Source organism: Brachionichthys hirsutus, chromosome 12 (assembly GCF_040956055.1).
Source record: "Brachionichthys hirsutus isolate HB-005 chromosome 12, CSIRO-AGI_Bhir_v1, whole genome shotgun sequence".
Classification (NCBI taxonomy): domain Eukaryota; kingdom Metazoa; phylum Chordata; class Actinopteri; order Lophiiformes; family Brachionichthyidae; genus Brachionichthys; species Brachionichthys hirsutus.
In genome coordinates this window covers 3,588,412-3,602,530 of record NC_090908.1, presented here as the reverse complement: position 1 = coordinate 3,602,530, position 14,119 = coordinate 3,588,412, and the positions used below count along the sequence as shown (strand labels likewise).

Below are 14,119 nucleotides of genomic sequence, written 5' to 3'. Positions count from 1 at the left end.
CGCTGTTATCCTCTGTTTGAGTCTGATGCCCGATCGAAAGGGCGATGCCGGCGCGCGTTATGTAAACGCGTGTGCGCGGCTCCGGTGACGCCGCGGCTGCATCACGCAACGCGACCGATCCCGCAGCGCGTTCTCTTCCCGGCGTTCACATCGCAGCCCGGCTTCAGGATGGAAACCAAACCGGTCATCACCTGCCTCAAGACGCTGCTCATCGTGTATTCCTTCGTGTTTTGGGTGCGTCTCGCTTTCATGTCACATGTTTCTGGTTTTTATTGTATGTTCGCAGCCCCTTCCAGTCCACCGCTGTGTGTGTGTGTGTGTGTGTGTGCGCGCGTGGTGCGTGATGAAGAGGCGGCCAGCGCCAGGGCAGCATCATCGACGGGATCGTGCTGTATTGATTGTTAATACTCGGCTGCGCTATTGATTGGTTTATCTGGGTGTGGATGGATCGGCTCCTGCTGGCTTTGCGCGTGTTGCGGCCGCTGATCGTCGCTGGTTTGAGCATCACGGATGTTATTATCACCGGTCTGCTCCACGCTCCGGGCCTGCTCTGCTCCATCAGGCCCGGTAAAGCCCGTTTTCTGACCACACAGCGCTCGTTTTGTGTTCGCCCCGGCTCCTTAAAGGGACCCCGCAACCATATATGGGCATGGAAACGCGTTTTAAAGTGAGACGGGGGAGCCTCTAAAAGTCTAAATTCATTTCTGTGGTTCCCCTGCCCCAGTAAGATCAGACATTAAAGGGTTAATTATTAATCTGGTAAATTTGGTGTTTTGACTGATCAAGAAAGATCAACCATTTCAGAGCTTCACCCAAAATACAAAAACGAAGGCGTTATTATGGTCAAAGACCTTCCCCGTGCAGGACTGCTTGATATAAAAGGAAATCTTACAAGTACAGAAATACCTTGATATACGAGTATAATTTGTTCCTGGACCGAACTCGTACTTCAAATCACTCGTATGTCAAATAAATGTTTCCCATATAACATAACTGAAAAAAATTAAAGCGCTCGTATCTCGAGGTATTACTGTACGTCGAGCTACGATAGAAGTGTTTTCATCATCAGACTTCTTTATCTCTCTCTCTATTGTCAATCAAGCACTGTCCTTTTTAGAAATTAAATTCAGTTCATGTTCAGCTTCTTTCTCTAACTTGCTTGTTACCCTCGCCGAAGCGGAGGCGAGGGTGTTGCAATTGGGTGCGTTTGTTTGTCTGTTTGTTTGTTTGTTTGTTTGTTTGTCTGTCCGAGCGCATAACTCAAAAACTAGTAACCCAATCGACTTGAAATTTTTACACAAGCAAGGTTCTGTCCGTGGCTCGGTCCTCCCCGAGAATGGCGTTGATCCGGATCTGGATTCAGATTCTAGAATTATTTTTACATCTGGAATTGTGCCTGTGCTGTAAACTGCCACTTTAAGAGGGAGGGACACAAATGGCATGATGGGAAAAAGAGTCCAGAAGGAGTCTTGTAGTACGTTCCGGAGCAGCAAGCTAGAGCAGGTTTGGCCCCTCTGATCCGGAAGCCCTATTTACTGTCTCACAAGATCCAATAGTCTATTGGAGGCGAGGATCTGCAATCTCTGATTGTCGTTTTCTAGTTAAATCTAAATTTGGAGGCGGGGCTTTGTGGTGGCGTTTTTGCCTCATAGAGCATCGCACAGGATGAGATGCTGCGCCGAGCAGTTATCTTTAATCATCCGCTCATCTGCCAAATGCTTTCTTGGTTTTAAACAACAGCTGGGAAACAATGCCAGCCAGTTTTCTGAAGTCTGACGTCATCTGCATTGTGAGGATAGTTTGTTTTTGTCACTTTGTTGTCGGTCGGGGTCGGATGCGTGCACCTTCCTGGTATTATGTCCATCCACACGCCGTAGCAACAGCAGGAGACACACCTTGCAGATTCATGACAAACACCAGAGAGCCCAGAGCCTGGAATGATTCCAACGCTGAATCGACAGCTGTGGAAGATCTTTGCAAAGCCTCCGTCAGATATGAATTCAGAAGCTGCCGTATTCTCATCAATAAACAAGCGGCGCATAACAGCACTAATTTAAAGAATAGATACCCCCCCCCTTTTAGGATAAATGTCTTTGAAATATAATTTTTTTATTCTCTGTATGCTTTTTTGCTGATTTGCATTTATGACCATCTGATTGCCCCAGCCGGTCTTAAAATATGTATTTGTGTAAACAAAATGTTCGAATGATATAATATATAAAGGTAAGGTTCTGCGCTAACTGACCGGCAGAAGGAAGAAACATACCTGTCGGATTATTTCCGTTTCTGAACGCAGCCACATTTATCCAATGAGAATGCATCAGTATGTCTGTCCAGAGGGGAGGTCGAGATCTCCGTCTTCATTGATCCATGCGCAAACGTACCAACAGGGTCGCGTAGTAAACTCTGGGGGGGTGGGGGGGGTGGATGAACGACTGAACGTGCGAGTTACAATCAACAGCAGATTAGAATCTTGTCTTCTAACATCTTAAAATTGAGGATTCCATTTATCTGGATGTAAATTCTGCAGCAAACGTTAAGGAAGAATAAAGGTTGAGATTGTGGGTTGTGATTAGGATTAGGATTAAATAGGTTGTGAAATGATCCTTATCTGCTCGTAATGTCTTAAGAGCCGGCGAGGACTCTCTTCACCTGGAGGAAGTAAAGGCCGCCGGAGATCCTGGAACCGGAGTCCTTCAGTGAGGACGAGCTGTGCTGCAGACATGGACCTTTATATTTAGTCAGGATTTGGCCGTCTTGTTGGCCGCTGCCTCGCAGCATCGGGTTTCTGGCATCCCGGAGTCTCTCTCCAATCCTGCGGAGGAAGGGAGGAGAGGCCCGTTGGCACGGAGACAGACGTGAAAGCTGCCGTGTGTGTGTGTGTGTGTGTGTGTGTGTGTGTGAATAGGTTTTGTCGCTGTGCTTTACAGGACACTTTAAATCCAGAGCAGGTGCTGGAGTCTGCGAGGTGTCCTCGCCAGCATGTTCTGTCATCACAACTTCTACTTCTTTATTAATCAGGGGGGAGGTGGAGCGAAGAGGGGGGGCAATCTGTTTCCAGCTCGGCTGTAGCCAGGGTGGCCGGCAACCAGCATTGAATTTCAAACAAAACGTTGTGGGGGTGGGGGGGGGGGGGGGGGACAGTTGGCTCCGAGGAGCTCCGACACCAGGATTCAGCTGCAGGAGGGGTTGTGCCCTCCTCCTGGGAATGGATTCCCCCCCCCCCCGCTGCCTTTAATGCGAACACTTTTGTCTGTTTGCGGCGGCAGCTGCTGAGGGCAGATATTCCACGTCGTGGTGACATGAAGAGTCAAAGAGCAGCAGCTCTCTCTCTCTCTCTCTCTCTCTCTCTCCAATGACGCTGACTTCCTCCGGCTCGTTAGAATCACTCTTAATAGAATCAGGATGAACAAAATGAAATCAGCAGCAGCGGCTGGAATAAAAAAAGGGTCGTTTCGTTCCTTAGCGAGTCCACGAAGGAAACCGGAAAGCAATCGGCGAGGGCGATTTCAATCGTGGAACATACGGAGAGAAATTTGTTTCTTTTTATGCAATCAAACAAAAAATGGATTTGCAACCCAAAAAAAACATTTGCAAACAAAAGTAATGGATTTGCAATAAAAAATAATATTTGCAAACAAGACCATTATTATCTATCAACATCATTATTTTTGGTTGAAAATCAATTTTTTGTTTGATTGTATAAAAATAAACAAATTTCTCTCCATATTGGAACAAGCTTGGTTAGAATCGATGTTAAAAAAAAACACGGTGACTGTCTGGATCTCGGCGTGCGTGTTTGACATTTGGGTTTTGACCTTTTACAGTGATCGTATGGTCAGATCCGGAGAGAAGGCATTAAACTGGCATTAAAACAGCTCTTGATTGTGTTTTCTTTTTTTCTCATCTCTCCCGTGTGAAGGTTTATCACATCCGCCTTCAAATAGTCAATAAAGCTCATGCAGGTTTGTTTTATGCTAAATGTGTGCCAAGAGAAAAATAGTGTACATTAAAGCTTTTAGTGTGCGATTAATGCTGTTTTTTTATATATATATCACCTTTGGTGTTGTTTTCTTTTCAACCCACGCCTGTATCATGAAGAGTCTGTACAACTTAAACGGTATTTGTTTCATTAGTAGCGGCATTGCAGCGGTATTACAGTTGTGATAATGATCTGTTCGGGCCTGTGACGGTCTCGCTGTGCCGGGGGCTGAAACGACTCCCCGCAGCTGCGTTTAAACTGCAAAGCGGGCCGAGGCCGCTGTGGAACCTTTGCCCAATCGTTATATGTTGCTCCGCCTGGCATCGGAGCAAAGTATAAACGCTGGTAACACAATCATTAACCGGCAGACAAACACAGAGTCAGCAGAAACGCACACTTTCTGAGCCCATCATTGTGACGTTTGTCCCCGGGACAATGTCGAATCTGAGTTTGGGACATTTATTCAAAGCCCAAACTGATAAAGTCTGCTTCCGTCTCCCTCTCTGCAGCTCATCGGCCTCTTTGGAGGTTTCTGGATGCACGTAGATGGTTGGTGCAGATGCTCCCTCTCCGGCCAGAGGGCCTGGCAGCCGGATGGGAGCAGCTTGCCCCCCCATTAGAGTCGAAGCATCAGCAGCCGTTCCCCCCCCCCTCTGCATCCTGTGCTGGGAGGGCGTGCCCAGCTGAGGCACATGCCTCTTCAGCTGCCTCGTACAACATGCTCTTTTATCCGCAGCCTTCATTTGAAATGCTAAGAGAGACGCAACAGGAAGGAGCGTCGGATCAAAGAGCTCCTTTGACGGCTTCTATTCCACGCTTTTCTCTCTCTCTCTGAGTGTGCGTGTGTGTGTGTGTGTGTGTGTGTGCGCAGTCATATTCATAAAGCTCTCCTGCACTCCAGATAAATGTCTCCTGTCTCATCTCCTCGCTCTAATTGCTCTCCTCGATCCTCGTTCTCCTCCTGCCCCTCATCAGGCTGCTGAAACACTTTTAGCGTTTGTAGTATTGCGGCGGCGCGACGATAGAAGCCTGTTGGATGCGCTGCCTCTTACGCCGTGCTCTCTCTGCCGCCCCCCCCCCCCCCCCCCCCCCTAGATAACGGGAGCCATCCTGCTGGCGGTGGGGGTATGGGGGAAGCTGATGCTGGGGCCGTACATCTCTCTGATAGCGGACAACTCCACCAACGCCCCGTACGTCCTCATCGGCACCGGCACCGTCATCATTGTGTTCGGCCTGTTCGGATGCTTCGCCACCTGCAGAGGGAGCCCATGGATGCTGAAGCTGGTGAGGGAGGGGCTGTATTTGGGGGAGGGGTGGGGGTATGTTGCTACCAGAGTGTTACTGATGCTGATTAATTCGTTTCAAATGCACTTAATCTTCTCCATGGTAGTCGTAGTCGTGTGTGTGTGTGTGTGTGTGTGTGTGTGTGTGTGTGTGTGTGTGTGTGTGCAAGCGTTTACTTTAGACTGTTTTTATGCAAACGATGTAAAACTCCTCTCTCTCTCTCTCTCTCTCTCTGTTCTTCATCTGCAGTATGCTATGTTCCTCTCCCTCGTCTTCCTCGCTGAATTAGTGGCTGGGATCTCTGGATTCGTATTTCGCCATGAGGTCAGAATGCTCTCGACCATTTAGACCGTGTTAAGTGCTTTTTTGGCTTTTAACAAGTGTCATTAAGCGCCGCTTGTGTTTGCACGCCGCAGATAAAAGGGACGTTCCACAGGACGTACACCGATGCCGTCCTGAACTATAATTCCGAGGACGCGGCGAGTCGCGCCGTTGATAACTTGCAGCACAAGGTCAGACTCAGAAACACATTTCTTTTTTTTACAGAAAAATAATAGCTTTTTTAACAGGTTTTATTTTTGCCAATAAATCACATGGAATAAGCAAAAAAATAATAATTAATGAAACACGAGGGGGCTGAAAAAACAACAACAAACTGCTGTAAACAAACCCAAATCCACACAACACGAACGAACGCACACCCGGACCCTGTTTCTTAAAACATTAAAAAAATGCAACGCTAACTTCTGTTCAATTTGATCAAATTTGATGGTGCCGTTTGTTTTAGGAACTTATTGATCCTTTTCTCTGAAGAAAATTAAAGCATAATTATGCGACTTTGTGAAGTTTGATCCTTCAGCAAGAAACCATATGCGATGTGTTCAGGGCAACCCGAGAAGGTCGGGAAGCCAGATACTTTTCAGAGGCGGAAGAAGTATTGATTGATTATTCATCCATATAATTTTCTGATGTGGCATTTTTATTCTGGGGAAAGAACAATGCGTTCTGATTGGCTCTGCCCTTCCAGCTGCGCTGCTGCGGCGTTTATAACTACACCAGTTGGTTTGCCAGCGTTTATTACCCCTCCAAGGGCATTCCTGCCAGCTGCTGCTCCAACTCCTCCGACTGCAACCCAGAAGACCTCCGCAACACAACTTTGGCCCCGAGCAAGGTCTACCATCAGGTCAGCACGCTGATTCGTGTTTTTGCGATGTCTCATCTTGGGTATTATATTTAGCTTCTGAGGCTTTATACAAAACAGACTCATATGACGGGTCCTCGCTTACCTTTTCAAACCAATTTGCACTCAATATAACATTTACCTGTAACCTGCCCCCTGCCTTTCAGGGTTGCTATGAGCTGGTCACTTCATTCATGGAAACCAACATGGCCATTATTGCAGGAGTGACGTTCGGGATCGCTTTCTCACAGGTAGGAGTCACAGATCACATAAATATGTTTCACTAAACCTTTTTATTCAAAGACATTTTGACGTATTTTGGACGTGTCTGCAGTGAAATGTGTTTTCTAAACACGTGCATGTACCGACGCTGTTCGTTCTGAATATGTTTGACCCCCGACCCCGAAACGAATGGTTGTGCTTGTCCGTCCGTCTTGCAGCTGATTGGCATGCTGCTGGCCTGCTGTCTGTCCAGGATCATCACAGCCAATCAGTACGAGATGGTCTAGCTGACGTGGCGTGGCAGGTGAGAGACGTTTAAAAAAAAAAGAAACTCTCAGAAGCAGTTCTTTTGTGTAACGTGTCACAGAATTAACAAGCCACAGCGCCGTAGCACGTTTAGCAACGTAATGTGAGGCGTTGCTGTCCTGTTCCAACGACGAGAGAGAAAGGACGGAAGTAAAGACGACTTTTTAGTGCTGCTGATGAGATGTGATTATTCATGATGAGTCAGACACGCATGCGACGACTTTTCAGGGAGAATGTGATCGATGGCATCTCGGCTGAGCGGCGGCTAAATAGATGGTGGTGGTGGTGGTGGCTGATGACTCTGCTGAGATATGGTTAATGGAATTATGACGCTGTAGAGTCTTAAAAGACTGGGCAGCGATGGGGGTGGTGGAATATTCCATAAAATAGATCTGAGAATAAGTTAGGAGATTAAACTACAGGCGCAAGTATATAAAATAGTCTTCTTCATTTAAGCTTTTTGTTGTTGTTGCATTCACTCTGTCAACTGAAGTGTTTTCATCAGACCTCCTTATCAAGGAATCAAGACTTCTATCGTTGTGTTTGTGCTTTTCCAGGGAGATGAAGAGGATTCAAAGAGCCTTCGCGCGTGACCGGAGTGAATTCCCAAAGCACTATCACATGTCTGTATTGGAATTTACCCCCTCCGTCTCTCTGCCTGTGGTCTTCATGTAATATCTCGATGTATCTTATTGTAAAGCACCATTCCTCGACTCACCGCTGTTGCATCCAAATGTTTTGCATCACATAACGCGTTGCTGCTTGATGTAGAAGTTGCTCATTAGCCCGTCTCCGTTCGGCAACAGGCCGTCACCAGCGGACTGCCGCACTTCTTTGTACAGACTTTACATTACTAAAGCTTGAAAGTAATACTTTAGCAGATAGTTTTTAGTTTTGCATTTGACTTTGACTTTGCTGTAGCTCGCCATTGTATATTCCTGCGGTCGTGACATTCTGTGAACTAATTCTATGAAACTGAGGAGGAAGCCGAGAAGGAACAGAAAAGGGAGATTTGTGTGAGAGGATTTCTACCTGTGCACGAGACACGTGCAAGAATTGCAATTCGCTATCAGTTACATTTTTCTTGTGGAATGAATTCAAAATGTGGAAGCTTTACTTTCAAAGTCTGCGAGTCATTTTAAAATAGCGCTCCACTTTGCCCTGCGTCACAGCCGATGCATATCATTTGAATAATAATGAATGCTATTCTATTATTTATTGTTTTGTGAAATAAATCTGTTCGCCCAATTTAAAAACAAACAATCAGGATAAGCTTTGGAGCAAATCTCTCACACTGCAGACTGAAGATGTAAGTGGTTGCCCATGAGCAAGCACGTCATCTTGGTCACTAATTGTGTCAGGCGGGATCTCCCCTCGTTTGAGATTTCAGCCAGATGAAACAACAAATTTCAAATTTTATCAGATGGAATTTGTGGTGAAAATGTGCAATTTCAGGATCTGATTTAAAATGTCAAAAACTGTCTTTTTAGAAGGTGGTGGAATACGCTGAATTACACAAATGGAGGTAAATCCACTCTTATACAGTCCCTCTTTAAAGCCGTTCGTGGCGTTGCATCCAGTCATCAGATGAAAAGTGAGTTTGAGAATGAAGAGAAAGGTTTACTACCGGACAACTATCACACCGACGCACATTTAGCCAACCGTTGTGTGAATTTTTTGGGGATTTTTCACTTTTGAAAAGTGACAAAAAGTTGCCAGAAAAGACGCTTCCTGTCCTGGAAACCGTGCGAGGTGAAGGGGAGGAGTGTCAAAAAAAAAAAAAAAAAACGACACCAACTCAGCAACGTCTTAGAAATGTGTCAGTAAAAGTAGCTGAAACTGATTTCCAGTCTGTTACTGTGGAATGTAACGTCACAGTGAAATACGTTTACATTAGCTATCTAGTATTTACAATAGCCTTGTATTACGTAGTGCAATCATAACACGCCACCGCCATCTGTAGATATTTACTTGGAAATGTCATTTCTATGATGTAATGTTTCTCATTGTAATATCGGTATCGATGTGGTGTCACTGTTTCATCCGGCAGGTTGTGCTTTTAATCTCTATTTGTTTGATAGTTTATAGGAAAAATGCACATAAATAGTAACTGTGGCTGATTTGTTCTGTCGAGAGTGACATGTTTCAATTGAACTGTTTATTTATGATGATTTGGTTGGCATTAAGTTTCTACTTTCAAGAGTGATGCAGAGAGAGTCCAGACTTTATCGATGCTATTTCGTCGTGGCTTTTCGAACCCTATTGCTTCTGAAGTTGTACATTTATTTCGTGAATGTACGTTTTCCAGCACTATGAATTTTAATTATCCTTTTTCTGAAACTGATGTTGCCTGTAAATAATCGGATGTAATACCTTCCTGCTAACACATGGGGTCGCCAGACACCAAAAAACAAAAGAACACATTTTCACCCTGCTGTCGACTATTGATTTACGGCACCATCAGTGGTCTTATTATCAATAAATATCCAGAATAACAACGTGGTTCTCCATCTGTTCATACTGCAGTGACACAGAACAATCACTTTAAACAGAGTTAACAGGTTTCTTATTCCCGGTGCTGCCGGTCTCACGTTTCTACAGGACCGCAAACATCAGCGGCATCAGCAAAAGCTGAAAAATCAGCAACGTTTACCTGATTTATTAGTCGTTTGGTCATTTTCAGAAGTAGAAATGTGACCATTTAGGAAGCTTCCATGCATTAATCATGGATTGTGCTATTTTTAGCCTGGAGATTAGTTGGGGAGAGGTCAGGTCACAAGGTCGAGTTATCTGGATAACGTGGGCTGGGAAAGAGGCCGAAGGCTCTCTGGTGCAACCGAGCTGGGATTTACAGATGGAGAAACACATTCCTAAATCTGCATCGGAGTTTTTCATTAATTGAGGCAGCAGGGGCCGCCGATAGTCCCGCTCAATCCAAGGCAGATGCAGATTATCTGCGTGGCGTGAGCAACCGAGGAAGGACAGACTGACACCACAAGACGGAAAGCAGGACCATCCTTGAGAAAGATTAATAATACTGAGAAAACAGTGACTTTAGGAGCAGGGCCTGAGGTCAACCCAGCAGGGCCCCGGGGGGGCCCCGACACCAATCCTCGATTTACCAGAAATAATCTTTGATTTTGTTTTTTGCTTTTGTCTGCTGGCTGATCGATTATTTTTTTCACATCTTTCTTGAGTAAAAGACGATAATTATTTTATTCTCCCCGTTTGTGAAACGGAAACGATTTGACCTGATTTACTTTACTTTCCTGGATTACATCACTGAGTTCCGTCCCCGCCCGCTTGATGGCGCTTGTGTATCTGCGGAAAACGGAGCTGTGGAAAGCGGAAATCCGTACGTGTGGGAGACGCACACACACACACACACACACACACACACGCACGCACACGAGCATGCCCACACACACACACCTAGACACACACACATACACACACAAACCAATCTCCGGCCGCCTTTCACCCTGCGCTGACGTGGGCTCCATCGGAAACAAGGCTGGTAAACCGGTGGGAAGACGGATGAGGGAGGCTGTTACTCGGGGAGACCGCTCTTACCGGGCTTGATCCAATCTCGTTATGCAAATTACCGGCAGAGCGGCGCGGCAGTGGGTCCGCTAATGGAGCGTGCGTGCTTCTGGCTCCGCGCCCTGCCCCCCCCCCCCCCTCTCTCTCCTCCGCCCCCGCCTCCCAAATACACTTAATGGGTTGTAGGCTAGAGAGGAGGCATCCGCCGGGGATCCGCTATTACGCACGCAGGCTCCGGACCGAGGCGCGCACGGACACGATTAAATGCAGCCGCTCTGATTATATATATATATAAAAAAAAAACGTTTTTCAGACAAAGAAAGATTATAAAACGTGTTAAATCCTAAATGAAGATGTTTGAACAGTGGAATACTCGAAATGTTTTTGGAGCAAAAAGCATCTCCGGTATTTTAGAAACGCGCTTCCAAACAGGTTTTTAGCTAATTAAACTCATTTTTAATGCAAAATACGCTCAAAAACGCACCAAGCTTTAGATGCAAATATGCATTTGTGTGCACAAATAATTATCGCGTGGAGACAAGACAATAATCTAGACACCCATTAATCATCTGGGATCGAATTACCACGTGATTCTACTCGGGTCAGTTCTGATGACGTAATACGGACCTCGCGCTGATCAGCCTTTGTGCGCGTTTTCTGACGTGTTAATGACACGATGTGGCGAAGCCGCAGTTCATCCTATTATAATAAGTCATTTAACGTGCGCGCGCACAAACCTTCCCACAAGATAACTTAACAACGTGAGACGTGCGTAATAATAACCATACTACTAGTACTTCTACTAGTATTAAGAATATAGTAATTATATTCAGCCTGACAATAAGTGAAGTCTTAGTTTACAATAAATGCAAACCTAAATATGTATTTACTTTACTTGTGTAATTAGCACGAACTCAAAGTTTAAATCAATCCGATCAGACTCTGCGCTGCCGGAACTCGAGGAACATTCACCTCCACCCACCAAGGGGAAGCGTTCCCTCTGCCAGGTCCCACCTAGAACTGGATCCATCCATGTTCCAGGGGAGTCAGCGTTTATCTGGTCCCACCTCGGTAGGGACCTGCAGGTCTTCCCCTGCAGGTCTTCCCCTGCAGGTCTTTCCCAGCAGGTCTTTCCTTGCAGGTCTTCCCCTGCAGGTCTTTCCCAGCAGGTCTTCCCCTGCAGGTCTTTCCCTACAGGTCTTTCCTTGCAGGTCTTCCCCAGCAGGTCTTCCCCAGCAGGTCTTCCCCAGCAGGTCTTTCCTTGCAGGTCTTTCCCTGCAGGTCTTTCCCAGCAGGTCTTTCCCAGCAGGTCTTCCCCAGCAGGTCTTCCCCTGCAGGTCTTTCCCAGCAGGTCTCTCCCTACAGGTCTTTCATTGCAGGTCTTTCCCTACAGGTCTCTCCCTGCAGGTCTCTCCTTGCAGGTCTTCCCCTGCAGGTCTTCCCCAGCAGGTCTTTCCCTACAGGTTTTTCCTTGCAGGTCTTTCCTTGCAGGTCTTCCCCTGCAGGTCTTCCCCTGCAGGTCTTCCCCTGCAGGTCTTCCCCTGCAGGTCTTTCCTTGCAGGTCTTTCCCTTTCGCTGCTACACCTGTAGAGAGCCTTGACGTTGACGTTCTGTTACGATCTGGCGCGATAGAAATATCTTTGAATTGAATAAGCAGAGAAATAGAACCCGAGACGAGATGAACCGTGACTTCTCGTCTTGGTGATACTCAAGACTCGCATGCAGGGACTTCTACTGTCGACGCTAATGTCCGACACTGAGCGCTGCTAATCAGAAAGCTTTAAATCATAACATCAAGTGGTTAATAATGAGTGACATTTGTTTCCACTTAGCAATTCAATCAAATTAGAAATCGTAACTGTGTGACAGAAATGACTTCAGCACTAATATATTCTCTTTTAATGGCTTTAATTTTCAGAAACATGCAGCGGGAGCATTTCAGCTTCGTCTTCCCCTCCCTCTTAACAGTTTCTACCAGTAACACCAGTGGATGAACAGGCCTCTCCCACTCCCTGTCTGTTTGTGGAGGGCGTTACTGTCCCTGCAGCTTCCATCCTAAAGTGAGACGCCCCGGCTTCACACGCCTCAGGATCAGCTGTGATGCCAAGTATGAGCGTTCCCCTCAAGCCCTCTGTTCTTGCAGCGCGGCGCTCCATGCCTCCATCCTCCATCCTCCACGCCTCCATCCTCCATCCTCCATCCTCCATCCTCCATCCTCCACACCTCCATCCTCCATCCTCCATCCTCCATCCTCCATCCTCCATCCTCCATCCTCCACGCCTCCATCCTCCACACCTCCATCCTCCATTCTCCATCCTCCATCCTCCACGCCTCCATGCCTCCATCCTCCATTCTCCATCCTCCATCCTCCACGCCTCCATGCCTCCATCCTCCATCCTCCATCCTCCATCCTCCATCCTCCATCCTCCACGCCTCCATCCTCCATTCTCCATCCTCCACGCCTCCATCCTCCATTCTCCATCCTCCACGCCTCCATCCTCCACGCCTCCATCCTCCATTCTCCATCCTCCACGCCTCCATCCTCCACGCCTCCATCCTCCATCCTCCACGCCTCCATCCTCCATTCTCCATCCTCCACGCCTCCATCCTCCATTCTCCATCCTCCACGCCTCCATCTTCCACGCCTCCATCCTCCATCCTCCATCCTCCATCCTCCATCCTCCACACCTCCATCCTCCATCCTCCATCCTCCATCCTCCATCCTCCACGCCTCCATCCTCCACACCTCCATCCTCCATTCTCCATCCTCCATCCTCCACGCCTCCATCCTCCACACCTCCATCCTCCATTCTCCATCCTCCATCCTCCACGCCTCCATCCTCCATCCTCCACACCTCCATCCTCCATTCTCCATCCTCCATCCTCCACGCCTCCATCCTCCATCCTCCATTCTCCATCCTCCACGCCTCCATCCTCCATTCTCCATCCTCCACGCCTCCATCCTCCATCCTCCATCCTCCACACCTCCATCCTCCACGCCTCCATCCTCCATTCTCCATCCTCCATCCTCCATCCTCCATTTTCCATCCTCCATCCTCCATCCTCCACACCTCCATCCTCCATTCTCCATCCTCCATCCTCCATCCTCCACGCCTCCATCCTCCACGCCTCCATCCTCCACGCCTCCATCCTCCATGCCTCCATCCTCCACGCCTCCATTCTCCACGCCTCCATCCGCCGCGCCTCCATTCTCCACGCCTCCATCCTCCACGTCTCCATCCTCCATTCTCCATCCTCCACACCTCCATCCACTACATCTCCATCCTCCACACCTCCATCCTCCACGTCTCCATCCTCCACGTCTCCGTCCTCCACGCCTCCATCCTCCACATCCTCCTCCTTCTCTCTCTCGCCTGGAAGGCTTACGCGATGATGATGACACCCACCGTAAGCGGCGGATGTTCAGCTTTCTGACATGACACACAATCGAGGACAGCTTTCCGAACTGATCCGGGTTTCATTGTTACGTTCAGACATGGCGTGTCCTCTGGCGAGTGAAAGTCAGCGAGGTGGGGCCTTGATTGACAACCCCGTTGAGAGAGAGCGGGGCGCCGGCCGGGTTGATCTAATCTCTGCTCAGC

At 47.6% G+C, this 14,119-nt stretch overlaps 1 protein-coding gene across 1 annotated transcript; it reads left to right on the top strand.

Moving 5' to 3' along the window:
• Positions 1 to 168: 168 nt before the first annotated feature.
• tspan7 (tetraspanin 7) lies at positions 169 to 6,955 on the top strand. Its single transcript, XM_068746105.1, has 7 exons — positions 169 to 234; positions 5,078 to 5,266; positions 5,516 to 5,590; positions 5,683 to 5,778; positions 6,294 to 6,449; positions 6,614 to 6,697; positions 6,887 to 6,955. Exons 1-7 carry the CDS (start codon positions 169 to 171, stop codon positions 6,953 to 6,955), a joined length of 735 nt encoding a protein of 244 aa, XP_068602206.1.
• Positions 6,956 to 14,119: the final 7,164 nt, after the last annotated feature.